The 23,019-nt window shown below is 40.7% G+C and overlaps 2 protein-coding genes and 1 long non-coding RNA gene across 10 annotated transcripts in view; 1 reads left to right on the plus strand and 2 right to left on the minus strand.

Annotated features, from left to right (window-relative positions):
* LCORL (ligand dependent nuclear receptor corepressor like) overlaps positions 1–20,236 on the plus strand; it is a 58,825-nt gene extending 38,589 nt beyond the window's left edge. The window contains exons 7-9 of one of the 5 annotated variants that reach the window (XR_014171508.1): positions 557–5,292; positions 13,060–14,443; positions 19,440–20,236. Coding sequence is in view for 3 of the 5 variants with exons in the window: in XM_081924299.1 (XP_081780425.1) it covers positions 557–5,292; positions 8,226–8,281; positions 8,986–9,045 (4,852 nt within the window). In the remaining 2 variants the exon portion in view is untranslated. Of the gene's footprint in view, positions 1–556; positions 5,293–8,225; positions 8,282–8,985; positions 10,222–13,059; positions 14,772–19,439 lie in introns of those variants that run through there. The other 4 variants (XR_014171509.1, XM_081924299.1, XM_081924300.1 and 1 more) reach the window with 4 other exon arrangements.
* On the minus strand, positions 15,768–17,645 carry LOC309377423. Its single transcript, XR_014171554.1, has 2 exons — positions 17,564–17,645; positions 15,768–16,714 (listed from the first exon to the last, which is right to left on the minus strand). It is a non-coding gene; the product is annotated as an uncharacterized lncRNA (long non-coding RNA).
* A 794-nt stretch (positions 20,237–21,030) lies between the features above and the next one.
* NCAPG (non-SMC condensin I complex subunit G) overlaps positions 21,031–23,019 on the minus strand; it is a gene marked incomplete at its 5' end in the record, with an annotated part of 37,899 nt that continues 35,910 nt past the window's right edge. For 3 of the 4 annotated variants that reach the window (XM_081924406.1, XM_081924407.1, XM_081924408.1), the window contains 2 exons: positions 21,031–21,583; positions 22,543–22,615. In XM_081924406.1, coding sequence (XP_081780532.1) covers positions 21,475–21,583; positions 22,543–22,615 — 182 coding nt within the window. In that variant the 3' untranslated portion in view covers positions 21,031–21,474. Of the gene's footprint in view, positions 21,584–22,019; positions 22,063–22,542; positions 22,616–23,019 lie in introns of those variants that run through there. The other variant, XM_081924409.1, reaches the window with a different exon arrangement.

Below are 23,019 nucleotides of genomic sequence, written 5' to 3' on the forward strand. Positions count from 1 at the left end.
TAGGGGAAACCATCAACCAACGGAGGGGTTTTTTTCCTGCACTTTGTGCTTTTGTAGCACAAAATGTACTTTTAGAACTCATGAAATTTGCTATTAAGACATGATATTTGTATTAGAAATTGGCCATGTGTGAAGCGGCCCAGAGTCCTATTGATTTAAATGTAATTTACTTATAGTTAAAATGCGATTAGGATGACAACGATATCGTGACTATTGTTTAAATTAAAATATTATCTCACTGGAGTAAATGAAGGCTTATTATTTCTGTGGTTAGACTATTTTATGGAAGCTGCAGTTGCATATTTTATATTGGAGAATCTATCTGACTAAAAAATAATTTATTAGCCAAGCTTGAGTTTTTCTTACTGTTGTATCACATAATGTTAGCAGATTCATTAATGTTGTATGTGTTCCATACAGTGTATATGCAGAACCTCAGTGGAAGTGTAACTTTTGAATTAAGAGTTTTGGTACCTTATCAGAATTAATCTTCAGTCATATTGTGCCATATTTAACTGCAATTTCCTTTTTGTTTTGATCTGCTTTTCGTTTTCAGTTCAAGTGCAACAGATGATGCAAAATCAGAGGAAACATCTAAATTGGAAAGAGGAAATTCTGCTCTAAGCAAGGTTTTGGAATCCTTATGCTCTTATCATGGGCATCAGATTTTAGCTATGTTGAAATTTTTAATCCAAGAATCGTGTATTGATTCTGTTGGCAGTTGCCAACTGCCGCAAACTATATATTCAGAAGCATCTGAAGATGTTGTGCACATTCCAGTCTGCAGTTGTGATGGCAACATGCAAATGAAAAGGTGCTGTTTACAAAATCAAAGACCAAATACTTGTTTGCCACCTCTGTCAGTCTCTGTGAAAGACTTAGATCGTTTGTCGTGCCAGTCTGTGACCGTTGGATATGTTAACACAGTGGTAAACAAAGGGAATCCTGTGCCTTCTAGTCCTCCTAGGTGCTGCCTCAAACAGTTAAAGGAGTCTAAGAGCCACGCGGCAAAAACAGCACTTTGTACAAATCTCATTTCAGCAGGGCAAAAGATTAACAAAGCTAGCAGAGGCCACAGCCCTTCACCACCTACATTATCACCTGTGGAAGCTGATGAATATGATTATTTGGAGGAATCAGCTGAAGGATCTCTAAATAGACTTGAAATGAATCGTAATCAGCCTCCTTTCCTGTCGCGAGCTGAAAGAAGTTGTTCTGTGTGTGAACCGAAAAATAAATTATGCATTGCAGAAGTGGCCGGGAACGTGGATAAGACTTTTCTAAGTGCAAATCAAGAAACTAGCCTTATAAATTCTGATAAGCTTGAAAAAGTTGAAAATGCTGCCGCCTTTCAGGACTTAATGGATCGAATTAATGAGAAATTAAAATCAATCGAAACTACTGATACAGCAAATCTTGCAAAATTATCTAAGAGTGATGGGAGAACAGAATCTGATATTAAATTACAGAGCTTCATAACCTCTCTCTTACATGATGCTAAGGCAAATGATTATAATTTTATGGAGTTGTTGAGCCAGCATGACAAAGAAGCAGAAAATAAAATTATCCAAACACGATTTCGCAAACGGCAAGAAACCTTATTTGCACTGCATAATTCCCCCGATTCATCACTGTTTAAAAGACAATCGTTGCAAATTAAGAGAGAGATAGCCAGTCTGGATGAAACCTTCATAAGGAAAAAGGCAAATTCAAAGAGAAATGTGAAAAAAAATTACAAACTATCGCCAAACAAAAATGAAAATCATAGCACATCAAAAGATCATTCTTTACAAATTAATGAAAATAAATATCAGCTATTTTCTCCCATTAAATCAAAGTCTTTGCCAATAGGTCAAGAAGAGACAGTAGAACTACTTCTGAACAATTCAGAGACCAATTCTGGTTTAGTAGCATTTTCAGAAAATACTTCTACAGCATCCCAAAGCAGCTTGGCTAAAATACATGGAAATTGTGAACTACATATGGATCCAGTCTCTGTGAAGGGAGATGATGATGATAGGATGTTGGACAGGACCAAACATAATGTAATTCCTCCTATGTGGTGCTCTGTGTATGTGACAAACAATTTTTTATTTCAAAAATCCTCAAACGGGAAAAAACCTAACTGCATGGAAAGAGAAAAAAAGCTGAAAGATTTACAGGCCCAAACGTGCAGCAACGAAGATATAAATAAGATTGTACGAAACACAAATCTACACGTCGTTGTAGAGCGTTTGGAAGATACAATAAATATGGCTCAAAAGACTAAAAAGCCATTGTTTAATAGTTATAAAATATCCAGCAAACTGAAAGATACGCACAAGTATGAAGCCAACAATAATGCTAAAAATGGTCTTCTTATTAGCATGAGTGAAAGTGGAAGTACGGGACAATATGTACTGTCACAAGCTCATGCTCCATGTAGCAATAATAGCAAACAGGAATGTCTGCCAACAAAAGAAGAAAAAGTGTCTGATGAAGGATATAAAAGCCTTTTGAAATCATCAGCATTCAATTCAGATACGTTGACTTACCATAGTGAGGACTTGCAATCAAGTTCTGATGTGGGAGATAATTCTCCAGCACTAAATTACACTAGTCCTATAAAACTGATGTTCCTTTCAGAGATTAATAGTAGCGAAGGAGTGAAATACACACTAACCTCTGTAAATGATTCCGCTAAATTAAACATTGACCTTTATTCTCTTCAGCGGAAAACAAGTGTGCTGGCAGAAAAACAATTGGAAGCTGCAGATCCTGGTAAAACTGTTTCTCTTGAAAACAGTCCTAAAAAAGAAGTAAATTCTGTTTTTCCTACAGTAATTGCTCATGAAACAAACATTGGTGAGCATAAGCCAAATGAAGATCCTGTAGAACAAAGTGGCAATGGATCCTCTCTGAAAAGAAAACCGGGCCGACCCAAAAAATTAGGTCCTCAAGTTGTGAAGCAGATTAAGCGTCCAATTGGTCGACCGCCAAAGCCTAAGGTAGATGCTGAAAATGCCAATAATATAAGTGATTCCATCAGTGCTAGGAAAAAAAGTGTGAGCTCCAATGCAGAAGTTCTAGAGGACAATAATATTAACAAGAACATTACTGTGACAGTTGTCTTTGGAAGGTCACGAAGGACTAAGAGATGTGTTTCTGAAAGTAGCCTAAATGTAGTCAGTTTGGTACCAAGTCCTCACAGTCATGTTGTATGTGAACCTGATCAAGTGAAGCAGAACTCAGAAACAAGGAATAGTTTGCCAAAAAACAGAAGTATGCAAAATTCTGCTACTGAACGCAAGACTTCTGCATCTGGCTATGAGTATGTTAGGCCTTTAGAGAGCAGCCCAGTGCTACCATCCTATTGCAGCAATATCGTAAGACCAAAACAGAAGCCTTTAAATATAATTAGAAAACCTGGTAGACCAGCAAAAGTAAAAATATCTGGCATATCAGTGACTGTAAACCAGATTTCATCTCAGGAAAGAATAGTGAGTATTAACAGCTGCCTGCCTCCTTTAGAACAAGAGACTGTGTTAGAAAAACATGGGTCTCCTAAGAAGGTTGATCAACAATGCAATAAGTTGGATGTTTCAAAAAGCTATTGGAATGATAAAAGTAAGGATTTTTCGGATGAAATTATTACAATAGCGCCAAGTAAACCTGAAATCCCTTTGAGACAATCTCTTAGAGATAGAAGACCATCGCTGCCTTTCTTACAGTCCTTAGCATCCTCTAACTCACTGTCTTGTAGACGTGCCTTTCTACACAAATCCTATAAGCTCTGTTTGAAAAATGCTAAGAATAAAAAAATAAAGCATTCAAACATGGCACCCAAAGATACCTCAGGAAATAAGGCCCCAGAAAAAGCAAAAAAAAGTTCAGAGTATAATAAGTTTAGATTTGTTAATGAAATGTCATCAGATCCCACCATTTCATCAAATTCTTCCCTCAGATGGTGGGATCCTTCCATTTCTAATGATTCCTTGTTAAAAGAACTAAATAGTAGATATGAACAGATAACAAATACTTGGTTGCACGTGAACGGAGAAGAATTTGAAAAATGTCTCTATGATGAGCGGTGTCATATTGAACAAGACTATAGCATTAAAGTATCAAAGCCTTTGGACTCCTGCATGTTACAGCTTGAAAACTCTCCTATAAAAATGCTTTTCCAGAAAAAGTGTAATATAGATGAACTGTGCACATGGTTTATGCAAACTACGGAAACACAGTCACTGGCATTAGTGAGAAAAGCGAACGCTCGCAAACCTGTTGAAGTAATCAGTACCCGGCAATTTAAAATTGGAACAAGACAATGCGATTGTAATACTAGTCCTTTGAGAAAGCACTTTAAAAATTTTGCACTATCCACGCCATCAAAATCAGCGGGAAAGATACAAATCCTACATAAAATAGTCAGGTCTCGAGTCTTAAAGAGGAAACGTAACTTCACTTTAGCTAAATTAAGAAGAACCAAATTTGAGAATTTACAGCACGATCGGTGGAGACAAGTGAAAAAGCTGTATAATCATGGAACAAGTGACTGGAAATCGAAAAAGCAGCATTTGCGATTCTTCTGCCAAAGCCAGTGTTTTGCTAACACAAGTCAGGAAATGAACAACAAAATGAGCACAAGCCATGAGAATGGTACAGTAGACACTAAATCGCCCGCAATTCTTGTAGACTCTCAGAGTAGCACTTCAACTGGAAATGAAATCACAGCTGCATTTTATCAACAGAAAACACAATTGACAGACCTCAGCACAAAGCCTGGCTTGACAAATAATTGTAGACCAAGCGCACAATCCGTAGATCACAACCAAAAAAATATCGGGAAATCACATGCCTTTGGTGAAGATGACTGGAAAGACAAAACCTTTAAGGATTGTAGAATATTTTTGAAGAAAATCAACCCGGCTGAAGAGCAGCATTCTTTCAGTAGCACTGTTGTTTGCACTCCGGAGTCTGTAGATCGTAGTGCCAGTCGTGGCTACTTTCAGGGGAAAAGGCACTGTACTTTAAGGTCCCATTCTGCTAAGCAGAGAACGTCTGACAGATGTGAAAAGCATGCTGAGGGAGCTAAGAATTTCAGCTTGGTTAAAGACCTGCATATTGAGCAAGACTGCAAGAAACCAAGCAAGCGTGTCACTTTTGAAGATGGTCCTGCTGAGGTCCCTAAGAAAACAAGCAAGAGGAGGAGGACACAGTACAAGCTCACCAACCTGAATATCAGAGAAAGGAATACGAGGCAATTATGCAGCACTGGCCAAGTATCAAGTTGTTACTCAAAGTACCAACTGGGTAAGTTTTCTTTCATCTCCCCCTCACCCCTATACAAAATCTGTATTAACTTTCCATTAAAATGAGACAAATGGGAATGCTCAGTGCAGAAGAGCATTCTTATTATTTTTACAAAAGTCAGGAATCTACCATTTTAAACGATGCAATGCTAAAAGTATTTAGCACTGCTTAATGTTTTGCTGTATAAAATTGAATTTCCCATATGCTTTGAGAATACAATATTTTCAAGCAGGAATTCCCAAACTGGTCTGCAGATTACAAGCTTCATTGAGGTGGTCCGCATTCTGTCTGTGGATTTGTGGTAGAAGGATGGGAGATGGCCTATCCGTCACCTTAAATATACTGATTTATAATTGTGTTAATTGCTTCTTTTATTTCTTCAATTGTATTCTTATTGCGTTGCAATTTGAATTCTGTGGAATATAATAAAAATACAATATATAAGTAATATAAGAAGCATTACTAATGCAATTATTAACCATACAACATCTGACACACTGCATTTGAAATGCTACAACAGGCAGGAAAATCACTAAGTGGTCTTCCAAGACCCTCTGCAATTTTCAAGTTGGATGTTTTAAAGCATTTTGGGCAGAGTCTTGAAAAAGTTAGGCATATACTAAATTCTGCTTCCTTTCAATAAAGTTTAAAGCACACAGTCTTCCTGAACCAGGAAGCTTGATATATGTGCGAAATGAGACTTCCTTACACAGATACTATGGAAAAAGCATCCATTGGGATACAATTATATCCCCTCCCTACTCTGATAGAGCCCAGCATTATGAAAACAGACTGCTGACCCCTTTAGCAGTTGTGCATGTTCATTCTTCGTGAAAGCAGGGCACACACCAAGTACTACTTGGTGCAATAGTCTAAGGAATCTGAATTCAGTCAGAGAACTAACAGTACAGAGCTGAAATCTTTTCATTATAAAGGCATAATTAGAAAAGAAGGTTGGATGTGTAATTAAAAATGACATTTAACATGGGTATATAAGAAACAAAAGTAAGATAAAATTTAAATCTTGACTAATTGGGGGGGCTAGTTTCCAGTTATTCAGAATGACAAATTGTAAATTGCAGGGAAGGGAGACACAACCAAATTATATTTAAAAATGAAGAATTATGCTAAATTGGGGAAGAGGCTAAAATGTTTAATTGCTTAGCTTATGTCCCTTTTCATTTATCTGTATTATTTCCAAGCCTACATAAACATACGGGGGGGGGCGGTGGAGGGATAACGTGCATATTTTGATTTCTTGAGGACTCTTATCTTGAATGTGTCCTTACGCAATCACTTTGAACCACACTGGTGGGGTGGGGTTTAGATAAATAAACTGTCTATAGCATGAAGTCATTGTTATAAGATGAGCTGCCCATTTTTATATTAATGTATGTATAAAGAGCTCTCTCATGGCTGCCAGTTTTCTTGGTAGGCTAGAGTTTGCCAGATTGCAACCCCCCAAAATCTTGCCTGTTTATTTAAATCCTAAACAGGACTGCTGCCCCTCAGCTCCCATCCTCTTTACCTATTACAGCAGTTATGGGGGAAATGAAGGAATCAGGAATGAGGCAAAACAATATTGTAGCCACATACTCTGCATGTAAAGGGGCCGGCAAGACCTCATGTTGTAATCTGGCAACTTTAGATATATATATTCTTGTGGTGGGGTGGAATTTCAAATTACATAGAAAGCACAGGTGTGTTAAAATTGGCAGTGGCAACAAAATTCTGCTTACTATAATAGCTACTTTTTCAGGCATAGCTTTGTGATATCCTTTTTAAGAAAAAGAAGCTGATAACTTTTTCATAGTCTTTCATTATTTCACTTGAGACTTCTGTTGTGTTGTTTTTGTTCTTTCTCTGTTGTTCATGGTTTTCCATACTTACTAGCATGTAAAGGAAACAAACCATTGCTCGCTGGACAGTGCTGTAACCAGAGTAGACATCATGTCAAATCTGCCTCCGTTTGTAATCCAAAGCTCTGATGGTATTAATTTTAGGCACATAATTAGATTCCACGTGCCCTCTTCTAATGACCGTAAGAAAATGCCTCACTTTAAGTTCATAGTCATGTATTTAGAATATCCATGTTCTTTCTGGTATTATTATTTTTGAAGTACCGAATCGGTGAATAATAAAACAAATTCAGAACCAAACAACAATTCTGAAACAATTAAATATTCAATAAAACCCCATATTACAATTACCAAGGCCAGGAATCATTGAACTTGCATCAGAGGCGCAGGGAAATGTGAGTAATTATATAGGCTTTAACAGCTGGCAAAAGCTCTCCAGAAGCCATATCTCGGTGGGGAACTTATTCCACAGACTGAGAGGTCACATAGAGAAGACCCTCCTCCAAGTTGCCACAAATGAAGGTCTGTAGGCAGTGGCATAGTTAATAAGGCCTCCTCTGAACATATTAATCAATGGGCAGAATGGGAGAATGACATATATGTACAATGGCATTTATGTGAAACTTCAGTAATACAACTTAAAGTATCTGTATTGCAGTGCCAAAGTTCTAGTATCAAATTTTCACCAACTGTTTCATGCAGTTAGGAAAGCGGAGTGTTTCGGTGCAATTATTTTTCAGGGCACCTGAATTTTTGAACAGCTTATTGCTGCGATGCAATTAATGTCTATTTTTATAAGGAATTAACAATGCAAGCCTCTATATTTTTTACTTAGAAGTAATTCCCATTGACCTCAATGAACTCTGAATTGCCATTCCGCTTCCTATGATGACCCCATGTTCCAGTATTCTCTATTTTCTTCACCCCATGTATAAAGAAAGTTATAAAGCCCTTCTCGTTATCCTTTACTCGCCTTATTAAAACTAGAAAGGGCCAAATGTAAATAACCTTTCCTCACAGAAGTGCTTGTTCCAGCCCCATTATTTTGGGTGCCCTTTTCTGCACCTTTTCCAGCTCTACAATATTATTTTAGAGATACAGCTGCCAGAACTATATCCAGCATTTTGAAGGTGAGTGCACTATTGATTTGTTTAAAGAAATGACATTGTTAGCGGTTTTATTTCACCACACCCCCAAGAACTGTTTCTCAGTTCAGATCTTGTCGATGTGCATCATGTTCAACTTATTTACAATGAATTGCCTTTGCCGTATTAATGCCCATTCACTCTGTTTGGATAGATCTTTTTGGAGCTTGAAAATCCCCTTTCATCTTTACCACCCCAAATAATTTGGTGTTTTCAGAAAATGTCATCATCTCACCTAACTAGATAATCTGGGTCCGGGTGGCGCTGTGGGTTAAACCACAGAGCCTAGGACTTGCCGATCAGAAGGTCAGCAGTTTGAATCCCCACGACGGGGTGAGCTCCCGTTGCTTGGTCCCTGCTCCTGCCAACCTAGCAGTTCGAAAGCACGTCAAAGTGCAAGTAGATAAATAGGTATCGCTCTGGCGGGAAGGTAAACAGCATTTCCGTGCACTGCTCTGGTTCGCCAGAAGTGGCTTAGTCATGCTGGCCACATGACCCGGAAGCTGTACGCCGGCTCCCTCAGCCAATAAAGCGAGATGAGCACTGCAACCCCAGAGTCGGCCACGACTGGTCCTAATGGTCAGGGGTCCCTTTACCTTTACTATAGCTCCTGGGGGAACCCAACTTCTCTCTCCAATTTGAGAACTGAACATTTATTCCTACTCTTTTGCTTCCTGTTCTTTATCCAGCTACTGTTTCATCCGACAACTTGCCCTCTTGTCACATTGGGGTCACAAAGGAGTCTTTGAGGAGGAACTATCAAAAGAGTATTCAAAGTTCAAGTTCATAGTCTGTATGGTATTGTCCCTGTCCACATGCTAAATGACATCTTCTTTACTGGATCTCTTTTAAAAATGTATGTTACATTTGGCCGTTTTCCAGTCTTCAGGTATGGAGCTGATTTTAGGGACAAGTTGCATAGTTTTCTTATTAGACCAGCAATAATAACATTTGAGTTCTTGAAAAGACTCAGGAGAGATAACATTTGCACCTGGTGAATGGTTAATTTTTAATGGGCCAATAAGATCTAGAACTTCCTCTCATTGCCACTATTTGCCTTATTTTAATTTTATTATTTTTATTAAATTTGTATACCACCCTTCATCCGTAGATGCATATAAGATCTCAGCCTTAGCTTTGCACACTATCTTTGTGAACATACCAGTTTGGACCTGGTGCTGTTGTACATCTTCCACAGTGAAGACGTACACAAAGAATCAATTCAGTCTCTCTGCAATCTCCTTTTCTTCTTTCGGTACCCCTTTCACTCCCTTGTTATCCAGCAGTCCAACCACTTTTGTGGCTGGTTTCCTAGTTCCGATGTAGTTAACTACATTTTCTTAATGTTTTTAGCAATATGCTGCTCAGATTCTTCTTTCGGCTCTCTTGTTTGCCTGCATTTCTCTTGCCAGTGGTTGTGTTCCTTTTTTGTCTTCCTATGGGCAAGGCCTCCATCTTCTGAAGGAAGGCTTCTGTAATAGCTTCCTTGATTCTGCTCATTAACCACACTGACATCCTCCAGGATTTGATGCTCCGGTTCCTGATCTATGTGAGCTTCTATTCTTGCAGTTTTGAGCAGTTGTTTTGGAAAGAGTTAACACTTTTGAAGGTGCCATTCAACTTTGTTTTTACCAGTCTCCCCCTTTTACCATTTACCAGTCTGCTCCCTAAATCTCTAGCAAATAAAACAAGTCTTAGCCTCTTCCCTGACATTCCATCTCCTACAAGATATCTGGAGTAGGGCTGGGCGATATAGCGATATATCATCCAACACCGGTTTGAAATTCACATCTTGATAATTGTTTCATAATATTTGAGCTGGCAATATATCACGAATCACAATGTGTGTAAGGGTTAGGCGATATCCGGTTTTCAACATCATGGTAGCTCACCAGCTAAACACTGCAATGTTATCACCAGCTAAATATTGCTTCTTTAAGAAAGAAGAAACACATAAAAACAAAACAGTAGAGTGGCAATGCAAAATACTATAGCTTAGTCTTTAAAAAATACCAGCAAATACTGATAAATTGCTGATGAGTACAATATCAGCAAATCTAGTCTTCTGCAAACCTGTTTATAAGACGTTAAAAATAAAATAGCAATAGGTACTTCAAAATGCGCTGCTGCTTTACAGTTTGACCAAAATTAGGGTTTATTATTAATAGGGTTTATGCCACCAAAATCAGGGTTTCTTATTAATAGGGTTTATGTACAAAATGGCTGCAGCAAGTATAGACAACTAAAATGGACATGATCCGCACCCAAATGTGTGCCACCTGAAAGCACTGCTGCTGACACTCCTGGAGAGGAGCTAGGTTTTCCTTCTCACTGCACCCCTTAACATGGTGCCTCTCTGGAGGGGGCAGAGCTGGAGAGGCAAAGGTAATTCCCTGCTCCTCCTAATATATATATATATATATATATATATAAAAAACCTGGTTTAAATATAAGCATGGTTGCTTGTCACATTGTTAATGTAACATGCATTAGAATCCCAGCTCATATGCAAAGTTTTAGATAAGACTTGCAAAAGAAAGCTACAGGCATCCCTAACTGGATTATTTGCCTTGTCTACTGTTCCTCTTTTCATCTCATTCTATTTTTATTTTTTTTCCTCATTCTGTTTTTTTGTTAGCTGGGGGCTTGAATCTGCCCCGGAATGCATTGCTGAACTGGGGACAAAAATCATTTTCAAAAGTTTCAATGCCAGTCATTTTTCTACAGCTGTAGGAAAAGATAGAAGCTCTTGGCCTTATTTCAAATACATTAGCTTTGAGTGTGAAATATTGGAATTTACTTAAGATGAGATCCTAAAACAAACACTGGTTGTATATTAAGATGAAATACTAAAACTACATAATTTCTGTTAACACTGATACCCTTTTTAGGGGGGCTAAATAGGCTACATACAAAATCAAGTGGAAAGGGAACAATCAAGCCAAAGTTACTCAGTGGGGCAGTATAATCAGGAAATTGTAGGGACGGTGAGGGTCATCTAGTCTAACCTCCTGCAACACAAGAATCTTTTGGTCAACATGGGGCTTGAATCCATGACCTTGAGATTAAGAGTCTCGTGCTCTACCAACTGAGCCATGTTGGTAAATCGATAGGATTTTGAAATGCTTACTTTTAGCGATACAATGCCCTGAATTTTGCCTATCTAAACTAGGAGCAGATTTGATGTCTCTTTAACTGGTCACCATACATTGATCTGTGTAGCTAAAGACCTGCAGAATTCAGCTCCAGATGTGCATGGGCATGTACAGTGGTACCTCGGGTTAAGTACTTAATTCGTTCTGGAGGTCTGTTCTTAACCTGAAACTGTTCTTAACCTGAAACACCACTTTAGCTAATGGGATCTCCTGCCGCCGCCGCGCCACCAGAGCACGATTTCTGTTCTCATCCTGAAGCAAAGTTCTTAACCCGAGGTACTATTTCTGGGTTAGCGGAGTCTGTAACCTGAAGCGTATGAAACCCGAGGTACCACTGTAGAAACGGGAAGGCAGGTTTATCGGAAGCGGAGGAAGAACTATGACTTGAAAAGCTTGCTTTCTTAATTTTGGTAGTCAGCACTGTGATTTTGTGGCTTACCTTACGGGCAACGAAGCCTGATAGAATGTTCAAAAATGGATTAATGGACAAAGATGTTACTAAGGTGAATTTAGGGGCTACCGCAGCTGATGCTCAGGGAAGACGCTTCTCTGTTCGTCAGCTGTGGAAGCTGGAAGGGCAGCAGAGCTTTGTTGAGCCACTGACCTGATACATGGAGAAACTTTCCTGCACATCTGCTAAGCAGCCGCAAAAAGCCTCTGGCTTGCAAGGAGACCCTCCCTGGAGCCCAAAGGGGACAACCTCTTTGGGCTCCGAGGAAGGTCTCCTTGGGAGCAGGAGGTGCAGCAAGGCTTTGCCGAGGCTCTTCAGCCTTCCGGTTAACAGCTGACATATGGGAAAGCGACTACTGTTAGCTGGAAAGCCCCACTGCACCTTCGACTCTGAAGGAGTCCTCTTTGGGCCCTGGGAAAGGTCGCCTTGTGAGCCAGAGGTTTGTTGATGTTGCTCGGATCAGCTGCTCTCCAGCTCTCACTTCCCATGTGTCTCCAGCTCCTACAAGCCGGAGGGACAAGAGGGGAGCCTTGACCAGCTCAGCTGAGGTGCAGGGAAGCTTTCAACAAGTCTCTGGCATGCGAGGAGGGTGGGTCTCCTCGCAAGCCACTGGGAATCTCTAGGGTGCTCCCCATTTTACATGATTTCGCTGAGGCACACTGGGGATCAGAACATAACCCCTGTGTAAGTGGCTATCTCAAAACAGAGATAAAAGGAATACGCTTCCTTAGATGATGTAAATACCTTAAATTGACAATTTAGGTAATAATATAATTGAGGCAATAATATAAAGTCTTTCAACACTATGTATGTGGCTCCCTTGCAAATCACTGAGAGACAAATCTGTCAAAAACAAAAAAATTGTAAGCTTTGGACAAAGGTCGGGCCTTACATCCCATTGACTTCAATGGAAAAGATTGAAGAGCATGCATGCTTAACTTTTCCATTGAAATTACTAAGGCCGGATTATTTAATTTAGCTGAACTATAAAGAAAAACAGCATTTGACAAAAATTGCAAAGAATAAATATATTTGTACGGATTAAATGGGTTTTTGTACCATCAGAACCTTCTGCTAAATCTGTGAAGATTGTGAACGCACACACCATTCATACGAAAATGTGTGAAGTCCAGGTCTTAATTTTCTCTTTTTTATAGGACCTCTTAAACCTGTTGGACTGCCTTTGCTGGGAGGATTTGCAAGCAGAGCTGTTGAATACTCCATGATCCCATTTCAGTTGCCTCTTCATGGAAGCTCCCAAGTCTAACAGCAAAACCCATGAGTCGTCAAGATGAGTCCATCTGTCTTGTAGTCCCTGATCAGCATGCAATACTGTGAATGATTGTAAAAACTGAGCAAGCCATTGCTGTAATAACTAAGCAAAACTGCTTTAAAGAGCTAGACACTACCTTTCTGGGGGCTGTTTGGGTTGCTGCCTGGGGTAAGAGCTTCTTCTGATGGTCAGGCATAGTCTTCACGGAAAGTGGCCTGGGGGACTGTGCCTATTTGTAAGCTTCTTATGACTGACTCCTGAACATGCATGCCAAAATCTCTTTAAAACGGTTAGCCATTCGGTCGTGGTGCCCAGAAGTTGCATGCTGGGCAAACTGGCTTCCTAAAATTCCACCCCCCCCCAATGCAGAGTAAAATTGCATTGCTGTGTTTTTATGTGACATTTTGTGTGTATCTTAAGATGTATGCGTGGTGTGTGTTTTTTCAAAAGGAAGCAACCCTGCCGAAAATAGCAGCTTCAGAAACCTCTCTCTGACGAAGTTGAGATTGCTGTAATGAGCCCTATTTTTATGTATATTTTTTTCTTGGTGTTAAAATTAGCTTTTTTTTTTTGTCTGCAGAGCTTCCTTAAAATTGTCCCTTTGGCAGACAACTTGGTTGACAAGTTGTTTGGTTGGTAAGGGACCTTTACTGGATACTTGGACTTCTGCACTGTTACCTCACCTGAGACAGACTAGCGGGAATGTAACTGTGGAAGCTATGGACTTTAACTAGATGTCATGTGGAGGACTGGGGTTAGCATTGTTGTGTCCTTATTTACCATAGGATGGAAAGGGTTTCCCCCAATCTCTGACCCAATCCAGCTCATTAAGCTGGACTCAGGTGAGCATCATAAGAGGTGCTCACCTGCATTGGCCTTGCTAGTAGATGCTTGCTTCTCTGCACCGATTCCCCCAGTCCAGGGCAACATACTAAGCGCAGAGGGAACTGGGAGTGACTTGAAACGGTTTTGTTCTCGATCAGGAGTGATGCTACCCCACGGTGATGAAGTTTGTGTAGGTTGAAATGTGTAGGGTCCCTAGATATTATTCCAGTAATAAATCTACCTCTGCACCGAGCTGTTGATTATTTTCATGTACTTTTGATGGATTTCAAAAGTCTCCAGGTTCATAGCTTTGGGGGGGGGCAGTTCTGTAGATTCAATGGGGGAAAAAGATATACTTCCATGGAGGCTAAACTTATTTCCCTCTCTCGCCCCTCCCCAGAGCTAGACCTGCCAGGCTTTCATCAAGCAGAACAGACAATCATGTATAGCTTGGTTCATATTGTAGTCTGCAGCTCTGTTCTTTCTTCCCAGTCTGAGGTATCTGCATGGAAGCACCAAGAAACAGTGTAGCAAGGAGTTTGTGCACATGTATATGACTTGGATGGTGTTTCTTTAGTACTTGAGCATCGCAGTTTATGGTTTAGCTTTGCTTGATAAACTGATTATAAATTCAGATTTTTTGGGGGGAGAGGGGAAGTTCAATCCAACATTGTATAATCGCAGTAGGCATTTTTTTAAAAAATAATAATAATAATCATGTGTTCAGCTACTCATCTTGCAGATTATATTTTAAATAAATGTATAAAAATGCCAGAACATTTTAACATTTTGTAATGATTTCAACCTAAGTAGAATTAGGATTGTTAGATTTGGCAAGGGTAACTATAGGGTTAATCCATCACAGGCTGCTTTTTACAGTATCTGTTTCCGCAGAGTTATGTAAACCTTTGCACTAGAAGGTATAGTTATGCCATCTATAGTGAAAAGGGCACTTATATACCTTTTGAAAGTTGTCAGTCCCATTGTGTCTTTGCCCTGGTATTTCTGCTCAGACGGCCCAAGTTATAAATCTTCAAGTACAGTAGTGTTCACCAATTACATTATTTCCCTCACCAGCCCAGTGGGGAGAAGGAAATTCTTTTTCCCCAGCAGAGGTTGATGGAGGGATTCCATGAGCAGAGTATGCACAGATCCCTGAATGTGCATGGCTGATAGATATAGGGGACTTCATTCCCCCAAAGCAGCCATTTGATATAGTAGAATGGTCTGCACAGTGCACATAGAAACCTGTCCACAAATTATCCTCTTCAGGACTATGCCATCTTTTTTAGAAGTCAGGTACTGCCTAAGATAGAGGAAGATCTAGTTCAGGATGTGCATGCTTATATATAGGCTGTAGAAGTATGCAGAGTAAATCATTGGGTGGAATGCAGTTAATTTACTCAGTGTAATCCTATGGAAATGAAAGGATGTGGCTAACTTAGGTCACTTAATATCACTGGATCTTCTCAAGAGTAAAATGAAGTTGAATAACATCCTATGCATTTGGCCATGCGAGAGCTTGAAGTGGCCTACAAGGATGCATTAAAAGCACAAAGCTCAAATATAGAGTAATACATATGTTTGGAGATTAGTAATACAGCTTGCACTTATGTATTTTTGTAAATAAGCTGATTTGGCCATAAAGGATGCTTGCTTTCCATGGGATCTTTAAGTTTGGATTGTCATGAATGTTAATTAGAGCAGGAGATTATGCAGTTACAAACCATGGCTTTCAGGGTCTTGGTGTTGGCAACTACGCTCTGAATTATTATTAATAGTAGTAGTAGTAGTAGGTGCTACCTATCCTTCACCCTAAGGTTTCAGGGTGGGTCGCAACCATTAAAACACAATTCTTAAAATAGTTTAAAACTCTTTGCAATCACAGAAACAAGATGGATCCTAAAAATATACATATTGGGTATCAAGAGAGGTGTTTACAGCATTTGCTAGAGCGGTATGGTTTAGATGTGTGGGGATGGAGTTCCACAACTTAGAGCTGCAATAGAAGATGCCCTCTCCCGGGCTGTCGCCACCCCCAAGCTTCTGAGGGTAGTGGAATAACAAAAAAGGCCCCCTCTGCTGACCTTAACACCTGAGAGGGTCTGTAGAGAAGGAAATGATATTTCAGGTACTTGGGACCTGAGTAGTTTAGGGCTTTTAAACACCTTGCACCTTGGATTGGGCCTAGAAATGAGCTGGCAACCAGTGCAACTGTTTTAAAACAGGGGTAATATGAGATCTGAACTGAACTGGTAGCACTGCATTTAGACCAATTGAAGTTTCCAAGTTGTCTTCAGGGACAGCCCCACACATTGCAATAATCCAATCTGGAAGTTACCAGAGCATGGAGTACAGTGGCCAAGCCATTTCTCTCCAAACAGAACCTTAACTGGCGAATCAGCCAAAACTAGAAAAAAACAAACCCATCCCTAGTCCTCGCAAATCCCCTGAGCCTCCAGTGCCACCATTCAATTCATGAGTACCTGGTACCCCATCCAAGAGTTTTGAATGTAGGCCACCGTTTTTAAAAGTTGAAATTAACTGATGATCCCCTTCAGCCTTTTTCCCAACAGCAGACAAGCAGACTCATTCCTGTAAGACTTGTGCAGTTATATTAGACATTTGAATTCCACCAGCCCAGTTCCTATACTGTTTGATCTGAATCTGTTCTGAACATGTACACAGTTTTAGGTGTAGCAGCTAGCATAGGACTTACCGTATTTTTCGCACCATAGGACGCACTTTTTCCCCTCCAAAAATGAAGGGGAAATGTGTGTGCGTCCTATGGTGCGAATGCAGGCTTTCGCTGAAGCCTGGAGAGTGAGAGGGGTCGGTGCGCACCGACCCCTCACGCTCTCCAGGCTTCGCGGACCGCTTCGCAAGGAGCGGGAGCGCTCCGGCTCCTTGCGGGGAGTTGCCAACATGGCGAAGCCTTCGCGCGCTGAGCTCAGCGCGCCCAGGCTTCGCGGACCTCTCCGCAAGGAGCCGGAGCGCTCCGGCTCCTTGCGGGGAGTTGCCAGCATGGCGAAGCCTGCGCGCGCTGAGCTCAGCGCGCCCAGGCTTCGCGGACCTCTCCGCAAGGAGCCGGAGCGCTCCGGCTCCTTGCGGGGAGTTGCCAGCATGGCGAAGCCTGCGCGCGCTGAGCTCAGCGCGCCCAGGCTTCGCGGACCTCTCCGCAAGGAGCCGGAGCGCTCCGGCTCCTTGCGGGGAGTTGCCAGCATGCCGAAGCCTGCGCGCGCTGAGCTCAGCGCGCCCAGGCTTCGCGGACCTCTCCGCAAGGAGCCGGAGCGCTCCGGCTCCTTGCGGGGAGTTGCCAGCATGCCGAAGCCTGCGCGCGCTGAGCTCAGCGCGCCCAGGCTTCGCGGACCTCTCCGCAAGGAGCCGGAGCGCTCCCACGGCTTGCAGAGAGCTGCCTGTTTGCGGGCTGGGGTCGGGGGAAGCTCGAGCTTCCCCCGCCCCAGCCCCGCGCCTGGGGGGGGAAATAATTTTTTCCCCTTTATTTCCCCCCCAAAAAATGGGTGTGCCCTATGGTCCGGTGCGCCCTATGGTGCGAAAAATACGGTATACGAGTTAAAATCTCAGTGATGTCACTGGCTTACTTAAGAGTAGTCTTGATCATAACTAGTCGCACCAGTGGTGTATAGCCAGTGGCGTAGCGTGGGGGGTGCAGGGGGGGCCGGCCATACCGGGCGCAAATCCACGGGTTAGGGGGTGCAAATCCACGGGTTAGGGGGCGCAAATTACTTGCCTTGCCCCGGGTGCTGACAACCCACGCTACGCCACTGTGTATAGCTAGTGACCCATCCTGTAGATGCACAACACAGCAGCCTATATTATAGCTGTCCCCAAATGCAACTCTTGACATTTCTCCATTAAAAAGAAACAGCCACTCATTTATAGGAGGAAATAATATGTAGTGTAACTATACCTTTCAACATATGTGCAACTTAACATACTAAGTAAAATATATCTTGCTGCTTAACTGCACAGAAAAGCCAGTCTCTTTATAAGGGAATGTCATCACCTGGAAGCATGGTGTTCAATGGCTAAGAGCATTCCTTCATTCTTCTTTTTGAGCTAAAATTATGCAACTGGTAGTAAGTTCATCTGAAAGGTGCTAAACTTGGGCACTTCATTCAGTTACCTAACAAAATATTTCTGTATTTTGTGCGGGTGTTAGTGAAACATTGAAAATGTTTGCCGGCAGATGTACAGGTGTGTTTAAAAATACTGTTGAGTATAGCATATAGAGCCTGTACAAACCCAGCATAGTTCCAGTTGAGTTTCAGTTACCCAAGTCTATTGAAAACATAGTAAGTGTGCAGAGGTACAAAAGTCCTTCTCACACACCCTTTGAAATATTTGCAGAAATCACTTTCAGGCACTGCACTCTCAGATCATCAACCCATGCTACTTAGATTAGCTGCAAAGAAGTCTAATAGTCTAATAATAATAGTTGCCTGCCTCTTCCATCTACTTACTGCCACCAGAGAATAAACATGATATAGAAAGTATAATAATTTGAAGTGTACAGGACAGGCTCTACATTAAAAGCAAGCAAATACCCTAATGTATAATAGCAAAACAAAAATGGGGTTGGAACCCATTAACTGTAAGTGTAAGCAATCCCTCAAATCTTATACGAAAGGGTTCCCCAACCCTCAGAAGCTTTTATTTTTTTTGTGGGGGGAGAAGTTCTGCAAAAGTCATTCTCCTTGTGGCTCTCAGGATCCAACCAAATGTATTCCAGAATTGTCCTCATCTCCCCGATTACTGGGAGTGGGTTATGCAAGAGCATACATACATCTGTGCCTTACTACAAGCCGGAGAGCCATGTGTTGTGCAATTTGCAGCAGACTTGAGACAAGTTGTAGCTTTTCCTAGACAGAGATTCACACCCATGACTGCACTAGACGTCTGCACTAGAAGGCGGGATAGACATGTATTGCAGTTCCAATACATGCACTGAGAAGCCCAAACAACTTTACCATTGTCAAGTTAGTTTATATACATGTCTCTAGGTGTACTGAGTAGTAGAATAAGTCCGTAGCTTGGAGAGTATTCCAGCGCTGGAAGCAGACAGTTCCTGCCTCTGCAAAGCCCAAGAGGTTTCAACGTTTTCCATTTTTAGAAGCGTTAATTAAAACTTTGCTCGAAACCACTACACCCTCGTGACGTTTTCCAGATAGAGAAGTAGGACACTGCTAATCACTTTGGAGACTCCTGTTCCTGATTGGGAAATCCAATTTCATAGTAGTTGTGAGATGGGATCTGTGTATGCTCAAATAGCTCAATCCAATAGGACAGGGCAGCACTTAGAAAGCCAATGAAACCTGATATTCTGGACAGTGCAATAAAATTCAGGTTGCTGCATCTACTTTAGATGATAGTTTCAATTTTTAATCTAAATTTAATTCCTGTCCTCCCTCTAACCAGTTTCTACATATGAAAAAAACAGAAAACTGGAATATATTTGACACAAGATAAGCACCCAACCTGTGAAAATAATGATGTGCCTTAAATCTACCCATGGAGTAGAAGCTAAGTTTCACAACAGCATCTCTGGTCAGCTGTATAGTTTTTAACCAAAAGCTCAAAGATGAAGAGAACAAGGAGTTTGCAGCTCTTCTTGCACTATTGTTTTGTACATTGTGTGCAATTGTTTTTTTCTGCTGAATAAGCATTTTTGATCATGAGATGACATGCTGGGATTGTGGCTTCATAGTAAACCATGAATATTGTTAGTTGGCTGTGACTCTTTGCATGTAAATACGAAACAACTTCAGTATAGGTCATAAGAATGAGATACTGTCTTTTATACAGTATGCTGTATTTCTTTCTATTCTTTTGCCGCTAATGATATATTCTCTGGTTTTATTTCGTGCACAGATGTTAATATATTTATGTAACGTGATGTGTAAAAGTTATTCATACATTCAGTAGATAGTTTACCTTGGTGCAAAGCTGTATAAAAATGCAAAGGGTTTTAAAAATCTTACAGATTATAATTATTAAAATGTATGGTATGCTTTCTAAATCATAATTTTCACCTATTCTATGAAACGTATGTCATTTTTTAAAAAAAAATAATCTGAAGGGCCATTGATTGTAGAGAAAACAGACTCAGTCATTTCCTAAGCCTTCATTTTATCAACATTTTGCTAAGTGTTTGGTGATGGGGGTGAAAACTTGTAGAAATTACATCAAACTAAGATTAAAATGGTTATAAACTACATTGTGGATCTTCTGTCTTAAAATGTTTACATTGTCTATAGTTTGTTTTAAAAATAGATTACTTGATACTTCTAGCACACACACACAGAAGGCAGTCCTGGCACCATGTTTTCAAATATGGAGCATATTATATCCTACAGCCAGTTTAAACAATCAATCAATATAATAAATCAACCATTCAATATTCACTCTACAACCAAGATTTCAAAGAAACCCACCTCATTTCCAAAATACTGCTAATAAAATACAGCAGCATTTTATGCCTTTACACAGCTTTAAGTATTATGAGCACTAACTTTTTTTCCACCGAAACGTGACAGTTAGTGGATGAGAATTCTAGCACACAAGGTGTACCCAGGACTAATGGATCAGCCATCTCTATCACTACTCCCACCACCAATGGTTTCTTTTTAATAACAACAGTATGAGACACCAGAAGGCAGCCCTGTATAAAGAAGCTTTTAAAGGTTTGATGTCCTACTATATTTTTATATATGCTGGAAGCCACCCAGAGTGGCTGGGGCAACCTGGTCAGATGGGTGGGATAAATAATAATAATAATAATAATCATAATAATAGCAAGGCACAGTGGGCAACTTGAACTGACCTATGTTTCAGATGCATCTCAAATATAAAGGCAGTAAGTCTGAAATTTTAAGGTTTCAGACTTCTAGAATTTTATGCCAGTCCGATCTACCAAAATTCTGCATAATATGTTTATAATCCCGCTTTTACCACCACCTTTGAAGCCAAAATAATCTCACAGCCATCAAACTGGTAAAGATGAGCAACATCCAGTAAATGTCCTTTATTTCATCTTTTAAAAGAGTAACTTCAACAGTACATTTATACATTTTGCATGGTAAAAAAAACCTGACCTATAATCCATAAATAGGTTAGCACCTGCACCATATGCAGGAAACAGAATACAGCTTGCAATTAAGCCAGATATGCAATGTAACCTCATTAGGTGGTACTATTCGCAAATCATCCACATTGTGCACTACTGTTAAATCTTTTAAAAAAATGCAAGTCAGAAAAAACTCTTCCGAAATTAAGGAAGAAAGTATTTGTCTTTGCATACCCAAGTCTAACCATTTACTGCATGTGCACACACAAAAAGGATTAAGCAGAAAATGAGTTACTGAGCAGGTATGCTTTGCTTTGTTTTTTACATACAATTATTTAAAAGTGGGTTTACATCCAGCTGCACTGGTCTACTTTTCGGTCAGTTGAATTATTTGTCCAGAAGCTTGGAGAGATTCATTCTGGTTTTTTCAAGAGCTGTTGCTTTTGCTCGGCGTGATGGTCTTGCCAGTGAAACAGATTGTTGATCTTCTTCTTCACTGCAAAGTAACAGGGTTTAGGAATCATTAATCCACCATTTTAAACTAGAAGCAGCACTCATTTATTGGAGTTATTGCAAATTATTGTGTGAAATTCCGCCTTCTTTACCTCTCTGTTCTGGGTCATATGCACCTCTGCTTTATCTGCCCATTCCCACCCCCAGCTGAGGTGAAACTACAGAGATGGCCATATCTTGCATCACCACACAACAAGCAGCACTCGCCTGGGACCAGCATGAAAGTATCCCAATAAGGCCTAGGCAGGCTGGTACTGGTAGAGGCTATACAGACCCTAGACCCTAAATTGTTCAGGACTTTCTAAGTGGGTCTGATAACATGCATGAGCTCTTTTGGGAGGAAGGGCAGGTTGCAAAACAAATTAACAATATATAAGCCGCACGTGTGGATCCTGCAAGATCAGTACACGGTTACGTAACACCTACCGTATTTTTCACTCCATGAGACGAACTTTTTCCCTCCTAAAAAGTAAGGGGAAATCTCTGTGTGTCTTATGGAGCGAATGCACTGGATGGCAGAGGGATCCCTTGGCTGCCACTGCAGTTGCGAGCTGACGGATGCCTCCGTGGCCAGAGCTATGGCTCCTGTCCGTCACTCGCTGTAAAGTAGAGCAAGAGCCGCTGACGCACTCTGCACAGCTCTTGCTTTTCTTGCTTTAGAGCAAGAGCCGTGGAGAGCGTATCAGCAGCTCTTGCTTTGCTGGCTTTACAGCGAGGTATTGCCTACATAATGGTGACCCAAAGTCCCAAATGATGGCAGCACCAAACAGAGTCACGTCACCCAAAGGTGCAGTCCTGTTATATATATGTAAATCAGCAAATGACTAAACACATCAATTTAGCTGAATGTCTGCTGGTGGGGAGATGAGAGAGAATTATAAATGTCTGTCCAATTGAAACAGGAGTTGCTGCATAAACATTCCATGTTTGCACACAAATTACCTTTCACTTTCGGACTCCACAATTCTGTTATTTCCTCTTCTCGGCACAGACTTCTCTTCCGTTTTTCTCAGACCTAAAAGACCACAAATTGCTTTTTTCTCCCTCAAAGACTGCCTTTAAAATTGTAGAACTGGTTTCTCTACCCATTTTCACTGCTCCACCCGCAGAGTCCCTGCAAGCACATTCACTGTACTGGTAGTTCCTGACACCAAGTCTTTTTAGCATGCCTGGCTTCTAGCAGGTTGTAAGACTACAGCTCCATCAACACTCAAAGGCTGAACAGGGTGAAAATGAAATCTTCTCTAATCTAAGGGACAGTTCTGTAAGCCAATATTAGAGGGCTTGTAAAGGCCTTAAGGACTATAAAGCCACAAATGTATCTTATCCAATATGTGTTACAGTAATAGCAAAACTATGTGAATGTCTCTGTACATTTTGAGTCACTTACAGACTCATTGTTAAAACTGTTTATGGAAG

This window comes from Podarcis melisellensis (genome assembly GCF_964234715.1).
Source record: "Podarcis melisellensis genome assembly, chromosome: 9".
Lineage (NCBI taxonomy): Eukaryota > Metazoa > Chordata > Lepidosauria > Squamata > Lacertidae > Podarcis > Podarcis melisellensis.